Source organism: Chiloscyllium plagiosum, unplaced genomic scaffold (genome assembly GCF_037043375.1).
Source record: "Chiloscyllium plagiosum isolate Xiang-an unplaced genomic scaffold, Cpla_swu_hap1 HiC_scaffold_49, whole genome shotgun sequence".
Taxonomy (NCBI): Eukaryota; Metazoa; Chordata; class Chondrichthyes; order Orectolobiformes; family Hemiscylliidae; genus Chiloscyllium; species Chiloscyllium plagiosum.
Window position 1 is genome coordinate 941907 of NW_028270187.1, and position 16220 is coordinate 958126.

A 16220-nucleotide genomic window follows, 5' to 3' on the forward strand; every position below is an offset into this window, starting at 1 on the left:
CTTGTCCAGATGGGCCAATGGGCTGAGGACTGGCAGTTGGAGTTGAATTTAGGTAAATGTGAAATGCTACATTTGGAATGGCGTATCAGGACAGGACCTATACACGTAATGGCATGGTCCTTGGGAGTGTTGCTGAGCAAAGAGACCTTGGAGTGCAGGTTCATAGTTTCTTGAAAGTCGAGTTGCAGGTAGATAGAACAGTGAATGAGGCATTTCGTACGCTTTGCTTTGTTGGTAAGGGCTTTGATTTGCAGAAGTTGGGGATTCATGCAGTGGCTGTCAGGGACATTGGTTTGGTCACTTTGGGAATAGTGTGTGCAATTCCAGTCTCCCTCCTGTCACAGGATGTTGTGAAACTTGAAAGGGTTCAGAAAAGACTTGCAAGGATGTTGCCATGGTTGGAGGAGTGGAGCTACAGGGAGAGGCTGGGATTGTTTTCCCTGGAGTGTTGGAGGACCATATCGAGCTTTTATAAAATTATGAGGGCATGGATATAATAAACAGACAATGTCTTTTTTCCCTGGGGTGGGGGAGTCCAGAACCAGAGTACAAAGATTTATGGTGAGAGGGGTAAAGTTTAAAAGGGACCTAAGCGGTAGTCTTTTTTACGCAGAGGGTGGTTGCATGTAAGGAATGAGCTGCCAGAGGATGTGGTGGAGGCGAGTACATTTACAACAGTGAAAAGGTATCAGGATGGCTGTATGAATAGGAAGGGTTTATAGGGTAATGGGGAAAGTGCTGGCAAATGGGACTGCATTAGGTGATGATATCTGCTCGGCACGGCCGAGTTGGACCGAAGGGTCTGTTTCCGTGCTGTCCATCTCTCTGACTCTTTTAGCTGCATTTGTGAATATCTCCCATTTATTCTAACTCTCTGCATGACACTTTCGACAAAGCGTTAATACTCATGGGAAGAAGTTCGGCAGGAATTTAATACGCAGACATGATGTTATCGAATGGTAGCCCAAATTAGATGGGTCGAATGGCCGTCAGCTTGTCCGCTCCCTGATCGGATTGCAATGAAGCCGCGGGGGGGGGGGAGGAGTTATGAACATGACGGGGAAGGAGCTCCATTGGAGCCTCATAAAGGGACAATGTCCCACCTTGAAACGTTCTCTGCCCTTTCCCCCACAGCCACAGGAACTGGGAGAAAAGGGAATTGGGGAAATGACCAATTGATGTTTGTTTCTTGGATCCGGGGCGGGGGAGAGCGGCGCATGCGCGGGGCTGTCACTGCTCCCAAAGCCGATTGTTCCTGCGGAGAGGAGCGCATGCGTGAGGCCCTGCCCCCGCGCGGCCATTGAGGAGCATTTACTCAGTGAGTGGAAGCGGTTTGTTTGAAACAGACCGCAATGGAGAGCTCCGAGCCCAGGGAAGGGAGGGAACAGCAGGGGCTCCTTCCAGCAGCACATCGGGATGGGAGCCTGGGACACACAGGGGGCTCCCACCCCCGGATTGATTCGCGGGGAGGGAGGGAGGGAGGGGAGAACCGGGAGCTGGTTGGGAGATGCCGAGCGGAGCAGGAACTGGGCCCGGAACTTGGAGTGAGCGGGCTGGGGGGGAAGGGGGAGGCCTTTCTCGGGCTGTGTGTGTGTTGGGGTGGCTGCTGGGGGAGACAGAGCGGGAAGGAGCTGCTGTGGGACATTCCTGTGGTTTGCAATCCTCTGAACACTGATGGCAATTCATTGTTTGGCTTCTGTTTCAGGCTGTCTGTTGATATTGGGCAGTGAATAATGGATGCACAGACTATAATTGTGTGACAATCCCAGAAAGGACACGTACTAGACTCAACAGATTCAAAGTTTCGAGTGAAACATTAGAAATAGCGCCTCTACTTCCCTTCAAGTAATGTATTGGCAACTTGATATTGATGTATGTCACCATTGCAGCTGCATCAGGAATTCCCAGTCATGGAGGTGTACAGATGTTAGTTTCTGGATCTCACCCAATCGTTAACGAATGGAAATAAAAGAAAAGGAGATGAGGGGCAGCTCAAGGTGAAAGTGGAATCAAAATCTGGTTCTGTTCGATTGCTGAGTTTCAAAAATCCCGAATGATTATTAACTGAATGCCACACTGATCAGTTTGATCTTGCCTGACATGTCTTAATGTTGGTTTACAGCTGAAACATCTTCTGTCTCTCTCCAAGCAAATATTCCAAGGACCAAGGCAACCTAATATTTCCTCAGTACAAAGCTAAGTGTGATCAGCTGCTTCCAACAAACACCAGGTATGTTACTGCTGTCAGAGTGGAGAATTTCCTTTCCACAGTCTCAGGTTAGATTGAAACAGACTTAGATTGAGTTCAGTTCCAGAGACTTATCCAAACAAATAGTCAGACACAACCGTGGAAAGACAAGTTTCTTTTTTCTCTCCATTCTCCATCGATGTCTTCCCACTTCCAATTAATATCATTCATAATGCATTAACATTCACACCATGTTTGAAGTGTTAGACTCCTTGTCTAAAGTACATAATTGGGGAGTAAATGAAGATTGTATTTCATAAGGGCATTTTAAATTTCACAAACCAGAAAGATAATGACATCACACTGTTACATCATTTCAACAGCCAAATATGACAATTAGTGAATCATTACTGAGCACATACACATACACAAAGGAACTGACTGATTCAGATTGAGTCCCAGAGACACTCAATATATCAAAACACAGGGTACAAAGACTAATAACAATGTACATCCATGTACATTGGAGGAAACAGACGTGAATGCATACAAAATGTTTTACAAAAACAAGCACCTATTCCCATTCAGCCAGCATTCCATTTCAATAAGTGTGTCATGGCAGCAGAGGAGCTGCCAACCCCTCCTTTATCTCAACAGAATTCTAACCTTGTTCAGCTTGCAGGCAGAGAAACCATGTTTTCCCTCTACCCAGCAATAAGTTCATTTTTTAAAAAAACTTTGTGTAACTTTGTTCCCAAATTCACTTCAACCTTGTACAAAGAGTCCCACTTGTCCCACCCAATGAAATATTACAAAAAAGGAAGAAAATACAATGTCATTTCCTCAAATTAACCATACAATCAAATAATCACCTTTTATTCTGATGAAGAAAGATCAATTAGCCAAATCTTGTAATTTGTAAATTCTCTTTACACAGAACATTGAATATTACAGCCCATTACAGGCCCTTCACCCTTGATGTTGCACTGACCTTAGCGTTCATTAGCAGAGGGATTGAATTCAAGAGTCGTGAAGTGATGTTGCAACTGTACAGGACTTTGGTTAGGCCACATTTGGAGTACTGTGTGCAGTTCTGGTCGCCTCACTTTAGGAGAGATGTGGAAGCTTTGGAGAGGGTGCAGAGAAGATTTACCAGGATGTTGCCTGGAATGGAGAATAGGTCGTACGAGGATAGGTTGAGAGTGCTAGGCCTTTTCTCGTTGGAACGGCGAAGGATGAGGGGTGACTTGATAGAGGTTTATAAGATGATCAGAGGAATAGATAGAGTAGACAGTCAGAAACTTTTTTCCCGGGTGCAACAGAGTGTTACAAGGGGACATAAATTTAAGGTGAAGGGTGGAAGGTATAGGGGAGATGTCAGGGGTGGGTTCTTTACCCAGAGTGGTGGGACATGGAATGCGCTGCCTGTGGGAGTGGTAGAGTCAGAATCTTTGGTGACCTTTAAGCGGCAATTGGATAGGTACATGGATGGGTGCTTAAGCTAGGACAAATGTTCGGCACAACATCGTGGGCCGAAGGGCCTGTACTGTGCTGTATTGTTCTATGTTCTATGTTCTATAAACCAACCTGACGCCCATATAACCTACACTATTCCATTATCATCCATATATTTATCCAATGACCATTTAAATGCCTTCACAGTTGGCAAGTCGACTACTGTTGCAGGGAGGTCATTCCATGCTCTTACTACTCTCTGAGTAAAGAACCTACCTCTGACATCTGTCCTATATCTATCACCCCTCAATTTAAAGCTAATTTAATTCACATTCACACACATCCCCTCGTGTGAGCCATCACCATCCGAGGAAAATGGTTCTCACTGTCCACCCTAACAAATCCTCTGATCATCTTGTATGTCTCTCTTAAGTCACCTCTTAACGTTCTTCTCTCAAATGAAAACAGCTTCATGTCCCTCAGCCTTTCCTCATAGGACTTTGCCTTCATATGAAGGCAACGTCCTGGTGAATCTCCCCGGTGCACTTTGCAATGTTTCCACATCCTTCGTACAATGTGGTTACCACAAATGTAGGCGATACTCCAAGTGTGGCCACACCAGAGTTTTGTACAGCTGCTAAATTTACCTGGATGGTTTAAATCTTCCCCACTGTATGACAGAAAGCACAAGTCCTTTTGCTATTGACATTCCCACCAAAAGAGCATCATAAGAGTACTGCTAATGGCTTGCACCGTCACACTACTGAACAGAATTTCCTTTCCACAGTTTCAGACCTGATTGAATCAGACTTAGATTGAGCTTAGTTTCCAGAGACTTATCCAAACAAACAGTCAGACACAACCGTGGAAAGACTAGTTTCTTTTTTCTCTCCATTCCCCATAGATTCAGAATAGAACAATGAAATGAACTAGCCAGTTCTTTTTCCTGTAGAAGGAAAGCTTTGGTCAGTCAGCTGCAATACAGTTTATTTGTTTGTTGCCCTTTCCCTCGCACATTAACAACAGAATGTAACACCTATCCATTTCTCAGCATTATTCACAAAAGTATGTAACTATTCTCTGAGAAAAGCTGATGGCATCCTGAAGAACAGCCCCTGATATCATTCCTCCCAGTTAGACTGTGCACTGAAAGAGTGAGAAAACTCTTCACTTTTCCATGACACAATCCATTACACAAAACAAATGAACTGAGCAGAACTGACAGGCATAGATTGATAACTAAATTCACAGATTCACAAAGCAGAAGCTGGCATGTGTAGATTGATGACTATACTTATAAATTTACAGGGCAGAAGCGGACAAACGAAGATCGATAACTGTAGTTTCATGCTCACATTGCAGAAACATGTATATGTAGATTGCTAACTTCAGTTTCTAACACATCGTACAAACTGAAAAGGAGAAAGTGGTAACTATATTTACATACTTACATAACAGAAATGGCAGGGACAAATTACTAAGCACATTCACATACTTACAACACAGAAGCGAATAGAGAAAGATTGATAAATGCATTCACACATTCACATAGTGGATACTGACAGTTACAGATTAATAACTGTAACTGCACATTCACATACACAGAGCTGAAACTGACAGGAACAGATTGGTAAATATACTCAGACATTCACATGGTAATTACTGACAGAGAAAGTTTGATAACAAGTGTATCATGTCGACACAGCAGAACCTGACAGGAACAGATTAATAACCATAATACTCCTAGTGTCACATTGCATCAATAACTCATCTCACATTTTCACCGAGCATCGATAACTATACTCAGATTGACAAGCAAAAACTGACAGGTATAGAATGACAACTATCCTCTCACATTTGCTGTTAGAAACTGAAGATAACTATGCTCATATTCACATGGCAGAAACAGTTACAACTTGAGAACTACAGTCACCCATTCACATTGCAGTAACTGACAGGGACAGATTGATGATGACACCCACACATTGATATGACAGAAACCGACACAGGTACAGATCGATAACTAAAATCACATATGGATGTAGCACAAACTGACAGGTAGAGACTGATAATGGCAGTGTAATTCATATTGCAGACACCATGATTGATAACTACACCCACATATTCACATAGAAACTGACAAGTACAGGTTTGATATCCACAGTCACACATTCATATTGCAGTAACTGACAGGGATCCTCCCTATGAAATATTACAAAAAAGAAAGAAAACAGAATGTCATTTTCTGATTTTATCAACATAAGTTTTCCACTACATCCCGAGATATACTTGATGATGTTCCAGAGATTTAGTCACCTTTATGTTTTTTTAAACACCTCTAGGACCTTCTTTTCTGTCGTGCATACTGTTTTCAAGACATCAATATTTTTTCCCACGAGTTCCCTACCCTCCACCATTACAGAATGATAACTAAGTTCATATATACAAATAGGAGAAATACACACATGCACAAACCCAAAACTGACAAGTTCAGATTAATAACTACACTCTCAGATTTACAGAGCAGAAACTGACGGGCACAGCACGATACCTGCTTTGATGTATTCACAGACTAGAGTCTAATAGGTACATATGCATGACACAGCTCATGCATTCACCTTGCGGAAACTGACAGGTATAGATTAATCACTACACAAAGCAGAAACTAAACAGGAAAAATTTGATAACTACACTCACATAGGAGAAACCGACCGGTACAGATCCACTCTCACATATTGATATAGCAAACAGAGATTAATTGGCACAGATTAATAACTGCAGTCATGCATTAGTTGGGAAAACACACACATATTTGCATTGTGAAAGCTGACATGTCCATGTTGATAGCTATATTTGGATGCTCACATAGCAAAGACAGATTGATAATTGCACTATATTCACAAAGCAGAGTCTGACAGGAAGAAATTAATAAGTTTATTTCGATTTGGACATAGCTGAAACTGAAAGCTTTATAAATTGATAACCTCATTCACATATTCACAAGAGAGATACTGACAAGGAATGATTGGTAAATACACTCATATATTCACCAGGCAGAAACTGACTGGTAAGTGACTGATAGCAATACTCATTCTCATAGCTGAAACTGCCAGATAGTGCACATATCAACCAATATCATTCACATAGCAAACACTCACATGGACAGATGTATTACTTTCTCAGATATACAGAAGAGACACTGACAGGGACAGATTGGTAATGACACTCCTCTTGTCAATAACATAAAATCACTGGAACAAATCAATAATAACGCTCCCACTTTCACGTAACATAATCTCACAGATACAGTTTGTTAGCTACACTCAATTTCACAGCAGAATCTGAGAGGTGCAGGTTGGTAACTGCCTCACATATTGACTTGGTAGAAACTGGTAGAGGTGGATTCAAACGTGCTCACAAATTCACATTGAAGAAACTGACTGGTATATGCAGAGAAGATCTTCTGGCAAGTACAATTTGATAAAGGAGAAAGTGAGGTCTGCAGATGCTGGAGATCAAAGTTGAAACTTTATTGCTGGAACAGCACAGCAGGTCAGGCAGCATCCAGGGAACAGGAGATTCGACGTTTCGGGCACAGGCCCTTCTTCAGGAAGGGCACAGGCCCTTCGTGACACCACCCACGCCCTCCACCTCCTCCAGGATTTCCGCTTCCCCGGTCCCCAACGCCTCATCTTCACCATGGACATCCAGTCCCTGTACACCTCCATCCCGATTCCTGAAGAAGGGCCTGTGCCCGAAACGTCGAATCAATTTGATAAAGACACTCAACGTTTAGGAGAGTCTCACATGTACCTGACAGGTACAGAGTGATAAATGTATTTACACATTCTCAAAGCCAAAAACTGACAGTTACGGATTGATAACAATACCCTCTCTCACGTAGCAGAAGCTGGCAGGGAAATTTGATAACCGTACACTCACTTATTCACTTTGCAGAGACTGACAGGAATGTTTGCTTCCGATATTCTCATATTCACTCAGCGGAATTGGTCGAGAATAGACTGACAATTACACACACGCACACATTCAGCAAGAAAAACTGACAGGTATCGATTGGAAACTCCATTTTTCGATTCACACAAAGTCTGACGGGGCAGATCAGACCTAAACTCAGGTAAACTCATAGGTACGTAAACTTTGACAGGTACAGATTCAGAGAGCAAAAATTAATAGTGAAAGATTGATATGTTCACTTTTACATTGGAATGACTGTCAGGAATAGATTGATAAATGCACCTACATGCACAGAGCACCAACTGATAGGTACAGATTGATAACTACATACCTGCATGCACACAGCAGAAAGTGACATGGACAGAGTGATAACTACATTCACATATTTGTATTGCAACAACTGACAGGGACACATTAATTGACCATCACTTGTTCATATGACCCACCTGACAGGCATAGACTGAAAATGACAGTCTCGTTCACACAGCAGAATCTGATGGGCAGAGATTGATAACGGCACTCTCACATTCACATTGGCTGCAACTGACAGGTACAAATTGATAAATGCATTGACGCATTAACATACCAGAAACTGATCAGTACAGACTATTACTGACACTCTTAGATTAACAGATTAGAAACTGACTGGGACAGGCTGGTAAATAAACTCACACATTTACATTGTAGAGACTGACGGGTACATATTACCAGCTGTATCTGAACACATTTAACCATTTATAGCCCATTGACATGCGCACTATTTTGAAGATGGATAGACTGAATTCCCATCCAAAATATACACTCAGGAACTGAAACAAATCTGGAGAAAGTGAGGATTGCAGGTGCTGGAGATCAGAGTTGAGAGTGTACTGCTGGAAAAGCACAGCAGGCCAGGCAGCGTCCGAGGAGCAGGAGAATTGACATTTTGGGCATAATCCCTTCATCAGGAAGGGACGGGCTTCCGGATAAAGGGCTTCTGCCCGAAACATCGATTCTCCTGTTCCTCGGAGGCTGCCTGGCCTGCTGCGTTTTTCCAGCACTACGTTCTTGACACTGAAAGAAATCATTTGTTTTATTGAATTTCTCTTTTTGTGAAGCATGTTTATTGGACATTACTATATTAAAATTCATGTGGTCAGCAGAAAATAAAAGGCACAGGTCACAATAAAAGTTCCCTTTTATTTATGGAGGTAATCAAAGTAAAACTGACAGTGTTACACACACTGGCAGCTATTCTGAGGCATGTATGAATAGTTTGGGCCTATTCTCATTGGAGAATTGAAGAAGGATGGGGAACCTTAAGGGGAATAGAAAACTGAAGGGGGTTGACCGATTAGATGCTGGTAGAATGTCCTTAATCTACAGAGAGTGTAGAACAAGAAACACAAACAAGCTGCAATTATCAAGTAGTTCCATCATTTCCAGGAGAGAAACACACTCCCTGTCAGATTGCACTGCATTTTGTCACTTGACATCAGAAGTGATGCCAATTTTCAAATGGATGAGCAAAGAGAGCCATCATTAAAAGCTGCAGGATAAATCGGTATTAGGGTCTCACAATTTAGAGTGAGCTCGGAGGTTGATCCCTGCTCAAGATTTCGGTTTGTGTTTCCCATGTCATTGCAGATCCCGATAGATCCACATTTTCGGATTCTCTGCAGGTCAGCATCGTGTCCCACATGAACCAATGAGAGCGAGGTGAATATTTCCTGTAAGGCAGCCAATCAGGAAGCAGGCCTTCCCCATCCCTCATTAGCATGATTGAGGTGGTCAGTGTATAAAAGGCGAGCTCGGAGCCCCCTTTCCCCTTACACTGTGTGTGAAAGTGAGCGGCAGTATGGGGGATGAGAAGAAAGCACAGCCAGTCCCCAAAAAGGGCGCTAAGAAAATGGTCAAGAAGTCGGCAGCGAAGGGCCTCAAGAAGAGGAGGCGGTCGAGGAAGGAAACTTACTCCATCTACATCTACAAAGTGATGAAGCAGGTTCACCCCGACACCGGCATCTCCTCCAAGGCCATGAGCATCATGAACTCGTTCGTCAAAGATATTTTCGAGCGCATCGCGGGGGAAGCTTCCCGCCTGGCCCAGTACAACAAGCGCAGCACCATCAGCTCCCGGGAGATCCAGACCGCCGTGCGGCTGCTGCTGCCCGGGGAGCTGGCCAAGCACGCCGTGTCGGAGGGTACAAAGGCGGTGACCAAGTACACCAGCTCCAAGTGAGGGACACCATTGTACTGACAACAAAAACCCAACGGCTCTTTTAAGGGCCACCTTACACCTTCCGTGAAACAGCTGGACTAGTATAGTTCTGGGTATGTCCGGTTAATGTCTCCACGGTATTTGGGGTTTATGGATATTGTGTCAATGAATGAGTGCCCGCCGACCCTATGCGCGCCTTATTCTCGGATATATTCCTGTATATCCTGTAATCCCTGCCCGGGAGGGAGATCATGTTAAATGCCACAGTCATTTCTCAGCTGCTTCCGCGTTACTCGGATCAGTTCAGGAGCAAAAGCTCCCTGTGGGATATGAACCCCGAGTTTCACTCCCGGCAAACAAAACCACCCGCCGGCAAGCAAGGAAAATGTTTCCCCCTCCGTCCCATTTTACTTGGGTTTTATTTCCAAATCTCCATGCGAGTATTGTCCGGATGCAGAATGCTCGAACTGCTGCCGGTGAGAGCCTTTCAAAATGATCTGCAATAACCCCAGAACAGCAGCAAGACTGGCATCGGAAATGTGGAGCTTTTACTGATCTCTGATCGAGTCCAATAGGGAGGGCAACTTTCACATATTCTCGAAAGGCGGTGTTCGCTGTTAACGCGCCCACGCCGGAGAACGTTATCTGATGTTTGAGCAATATAACCGGGTGCTCTTGAAATGTGAAAGAAATGATTAGTTGCACATTGCAGTGTTTGGCGCCTTTTTTGTTTCCGCTGAGCTTCAAGTTCAGAAAATCCCATTCAAGATCAGAAATGGGCAGATGGAAGTGGGCTAGGGAATGAGGTAAAGGGAGACTATGTAAAGTATACATTTTTAAAGTAGAATTAACTCGAGTATTCGTGCATTCTTCTGTGTTAAAGTCTCACCTTTTCATGACATATTGGCGGGCTTTTCAAATTGGAAAGAAAGCGGTTGATGATGTGGGGCCGGTAGCTTCCGCCTTCCTCACCCTGCCCCCTCCGGATTGGGGAATGGAGCAGCTACCTGTTTGGGAATTGAAACAACGTTTAGGGGATGTTGAAGAGGTTTGAAGAAGAATGTGTGACCTTTAGGGGTAAAGAAAACTTTCTGAAGGGAGTTGGGCAGTAGATGCTGGGAAAATGTCACTGATTAACATTTTATTTTCAAATCTCCATGCGAGTATTGCCCGGATGCAAAATGCTGTAAATGTTACTGTCTGCTGTCAGTGACAAACTTTCAAAATGTAAGGGACACCGTTTAGAATATGAGGCGAAGAAAGAAATGTGGAACTTGCTGATCTTGTTATTATTTCACAGTGAGCCGTTGGTGATGGTTTATGAGCTGAGGTGAAGACTTGATAACCATATGTCTTTGTTTTATTAGATAAGGGAGTCTCTGGGTATGGGCAGCAAGCAGGAACATGTGATTCAAACCATACCTGGAGCAATTTGTGATCATTTCTTATGACAGAATACACAGAGGCAGATGAAAATACCACAAATGTCTGACTTTTGTGATGGTTTTCCGCTGTGAGATCTTCAACATGACAGAATCCTGAATAAAATAATAACTGTCTGTTAAAAAAGACATATGGTTATCGAGCCTTTACCTGAGCTGATCAACGAGCACTAACGGCTGGCTGTGAAATATAATAAGATCAACAAGTTTCACATTGTTTTCTTCGACAGAAAGCTTCATATTCTCAACTCTGTCCCTTACTCTGGATACATTGTTAATGATTTGGAGATGCTGGTGTTGGGTTGGGGTGTACAAAGTTAAAAAATCACACAACACCAGGTAATAGTCCAACAGGTTTAATTGGAAGCACGAGCTTTCGGAGCGCTGCTCCTTCATCAGGTGGTTGTGGAATAAACAATTGTCAGACACAGAATTTATAGCAAAAGTTTACAGTGTGATGTAACTGAAATTATACATTGAAAAATACCTTGATTATTTGTTAAGTCTCTCATCTGTTAGAATGACCATGACAGTTTCACTTCTTTCCGATGTCAATCACAAAACTTTATTTAAAAGTTACATTCTCAGGGTAACTGGTGTCAGGCCAGATCAGATGTTGAAGGTGTTAGCCCCCTGAGTTCTGTTGTCGGTGTTGGAATGTTTCGGATCAGTGGTGCTGGAAGAGCACAGCAATTCAGGCAGCATCCAACGAGCAGCGAAATCGACGTTTTGGGCAAAAGCCCGAATGAAGGGATTTTGCCCGAAAATTCGATTTCACTGCTCGTTGGATGCTGCCTGATTTGCTGTGCTCTTCCAGCACCACTGATCCAGAATCTGGTTTCCAGCATCTGCAGTCATTGTTTTTATCTTTCTGTTTCAGGCTGTCTGTTGATATTGGGCAGTGAATAATGGATGCACAGACTATAATTGTGTGACAATCCCAGAAAGGACACGTACTAGACTCAACAGATTCAAAGTTTCGAGTGAAACATTAGAAATAGAGCCTCTTCTTCCCTTCAAGTAATGTATTGGCAACTTGATATTGATGTATGTCACCATTGCAGCTGCATCAGGAATTCCCAGTCATGGAGGTGCACTGATGTTAGTTTCTGGATCTCACCCAATCGTTAATGAATGGAAATAAATGAAAATGAGATGAGGGGCAGCTCAAGGTGAAAGTGGAATCAAAATCTGGTTCTGTTCGAATTGCTGAGTTTCAAAAATCCCTAATGATTATTAATTGAATGCCACGCTGCTCAGTTTGATCTTGCCTAACTTGTCTTAATGTTGGTTTACAGCTGAAAAATCTTCTGTCTCTCTGCAAGCAAATATTCCAAGGACCAAGGCAACCTAATATTTCCTCAGTACAAAGCTAAGTGTGATCAGCTGCTTCCAACAAACACCAGGTATGTTACTGCTGTCAGAGTGGAGAATTTCCTTTCCACAGTCTCAGGTCAGATTGAAACAGACTTAGATTGAGTTCAGTTTCCAGAGACTTATCCAAACAAATAGTCAGACACAACCGTGGAAAGACAAGTTTCTTTTTTCTCTCCATTCTCCATAGATGTCTTCCCACTTCCAATTAATATCATTCATAATGCATTAACATTCACACCATGTTTGAAGTGTTAGACTCCTTGTCTAAAGTACATAATTGGGGAGTAAATGAAGATTGTATTTAATAAGGGCATTTTAAATTTCACAAACCAGAAAGATAATGACATCACACTGTTACATCATTTCAACAGCCAAATATGACAATTAGTGAATCATTACTGAGCACACACACATACACAAAGGAACTGACTGATTCAGATTGAGTCCCAGAGACACTCAACATATCAAAACCACAGGGTACAAAGACTAATAACAATGTACATACATGTACATTGGAGGAAACAGACGTGAATGCATACAAAATGTTTTACAAAAACAAGCACCTAATCCCATTCAGCCAGCATTCCATTTCAATAAGTGTGTCATGGTAGCAGAGGAGCTGCCAACCCCTCCTTTATCTCAACAGAATTCTAACCTTGTTCAGCTTAAAGGCCGAGATACCATGTTTTCCCTCTACCCAGCAATAAGTTCATTTTTTAAAAAAACTTTGTGTAACTTTGTTCCCAAATTCACTTCAACCTTGTACAAAGAGTCCCACTTGTCCCACCCAATGAAATATTACAAAAAAGGAAGAAAATAGAATGTCATTTCCTCAAATTAACCATACAATCAAATACTCACCCTTTATTCTGATGAAGAAAGATCAATTAGTCAAACCTTGTAATTTGTAAATTCTCTTTACACAGAACATTGAATATTACAGCCCATTACAGGCCCTTCACCCTTGATGTTGCACTGACCTGTGAAACCAACCTGACGCCCATCTAACCTACACTATTCCATTATCATCGATATATTTATCCAATGACCATTTAAAGGCCTTCACAGTTGGCGAGTCTACTACTGTTGCAGGGAGGTCATTCCATGCTCTTACTACTCTCTGAGTAAAGAACCTACCTCTGACATCTGTCCTATATCTATCACCCCACAATTTAAAGCTAATTTAATTCACATTCACGCATATCCCCTCCTGCTAGCCATCACCATCCGAGGAAAATGGTTCTCACTGTCCACCCTAACAAATCCTCTGATCATCTTGTCTGTCTCTCTTAAGTCACCTCTTAACGTTCTTCTCTCTAATGAAAACAGCTTCATGTCCCTCAGCCTTTCCTCATAAGACTTTGCCTTCATATGAAGGCAATGTCCTGGTAAATCTCCCCAGTGCACTTTGCAATGTTTCCACATCCTTTGTATAATGCAGTGACCACAAATGTAGGCGATACTCCAAGAGTGGCCACACCAGAGTTTTGTACAGCTGCTAAATTTACCTGAATGGTTTAAATCTTCCCCACTGTATGACAGAAAGCACAAGTCCTTTTGCTATTGACATTCCCACCAAAAGAGCATCATAAGAGTACTGCTAATGGCTTGCACCATCACACTACTGAACAGAATTTCCTTTCCACAGTCTCAGATCAGATTGAAACAGACTTAGATTGAGCTTAGTTTCCAGAGACTTATCCAAACAAACAGTCAGACACAACCGTGGAAAGACTAGTTTCTTTTTTCTCTCCATTTCCCATAGATTCAGAATAGAACAATGAAATGAACTAGCCAGTTCTTTTTCCTGTAGAAGGAAAGCTTTGGTCAGTCAGCTGCAATACAGTTTATTTGTTTGTTGCCCTTTCCCTCGCACATTAACAACAGAATGTAACACCTATCCATTTCTCAGCATTATTCACAAAAGTATGTAACTATTCTCTGAGAAAAGCTGATGGCATCCTGAAGAACAGCCCCTGATATCATTCCTCCCAGTTAGACTGTGCACTGAAAGAGTGAGAAAACTCTTCACTTTTCCATGACACAATCCATTACACAAAACAAATGAACTGAGCAGAACTGACAGGCATAGATTGATAACTAAATTCACAGATTCACAAAGCAGAAGCTGGCATGTGCAGATTGATAACTATACTTATAAATTTACAGGGCAGAAGCGTACAAAAGAAGATCAATAACTGTCGTTTCATGCTCACATTGCAGAAACATGCATATGTAGATTGCTAACTACAGTTTCTAACACATTGTACAAACTGAAAAGGAGAAATTGGTAACTATATTTACATACTTACATAACAGAACTGGCAGGGACAAATTACGAACCACTTTCACATACTTACAACACAGAAGCTAATAGAGAAAGATTGATAAATGCATTCACACATTCACATAGTGGATACTGACAGTTACAGATTAATAATTGTAACTGCACATTCAGATACACAGAGCTAAGACTGACAGAAACAGATTGGTAAACAGACTGAGAGGGGATATGATTGAGACATATAAGATTATTAAATGATTGGACATTCTGGAGGCAGGAAACATGTTTTCTGCTGATGGGTGAGTGCCGAACCAGAGGACACAGCTTAAAAATATGGGGTAGACCATTTAGGACAGAGATGAGGAGAAACTTCTTCACCCAGAGAGTGATGGCTGTGTGGAATGCTCTGCCCCAGTGTCTGGATTCATTTAAGAAAGAGTTGGATAGAGCTCTCAAGGATTGTGGAATCAAGGGTTATGGAGATAAGGCAGGAAGAGAATACTGATTAAGGATGATCAGCCATGATCATATTGAATGGTGGTGCAGTCTCGAAGGGCAGAATGGCCGACTCCTGCACCTATTGTCTATTGTAAATATACTCAATGTTCACATGGTAGTTACTGACAGAGAAAGTTTGATAACAAATCTATCATGTTGACACAGCAGAACCTGACAGGAACAGATTAATAACCATAATACTCCTAGTGTCACATTGCATCAATAACTCATCTCACATTTTGACCGAGCAGTACAGATCGATAACTATATCAGATTGACAAGCAAAAACTGACAGGTTTAGAATGACAACTGTCCTCACACATTTACCGTTAGAAACTGAAGATAACTATGCTCATACTCACATGGCAGAAACAGTTACAGCTTGATAACTACAGTCACCCATTCACATTGCAGTAACTGACAGGGACAGATTGATGATGACACCCACACATTGATATGACAGAAACCGACACAGGTACAGATCAATAAGTAAAATCACATATGGATGTAGCACAAACTGACAGGTAGAGACTGATAATGGCAGTGTAATTCATATTGCAGACACTATGATTGATAACTACACCCACATATTCACATAGAAACTGACAAGTACAGATTTGATATCCACAGTCACACATTCATATTGCAGTAACTGACAGGGATCCTCCCTATGAAATATTACAAAAAAGAAAGAAAACAGAATGTCATTTTTTGAAATTATCAACATAAGTTTTCCACTACATCCCGAGATATACTTGATGATGTTCCAGAGATTTAGTCACCTTTATGTTTTTTTTAAACACC

At 42.1% G+C, this 16220-nt stretch overlaps 1 protein-coding gene across 2 annotated transcripts; it reads left to right on the top strand.

Moving 5' to 3' along the window:
* The first annotated feature begins 1678 nt into the window (after positions 1–1678).
* LOC148135340 (histone H2B 7-like) lies at positions 1679–12637 on the top strand. 2 transcript variants are annotated; one of them, XR_015755267.1, is made up of 3 exons: positions 1679–2230; positions 9245–9928; positions 12556–12637. XR_015755267.1 is itself a non-coding variant. In XM_087984877.1 (2 exons), exon 2 carries the CDS (start codon positions 9456–9458, stop codon positions 9834–9836), a length of 381 nt encoding a protein of 126 aa, XP_087841003.1. In that variant the 5' UTR covers positions 1679–2230; positions 9280–9455; the 3' UTR covers positions 9837–10837. The 2 variants fall into 2 exon arrangements, 1 of the variants encoding a protein (XP_087841003.1); XM_087984877.1 differs by lacking the exon at positions 12556–12637 and having other exon boundaries at positions 9280–10837.
* Positions 12638–16220: the final 3583 nt, after the last annotated feature.

Bases quoted from the DNA above. Each gene is read 5' to 3' on its own strand.
- LOC148135340 (XM_087984877.1), top strand. From the start codon at position 9,456: ATGGGGGATGAGAAGAAAGCACAGCCAGTCCCCAAAAAGGGCGCTAAG.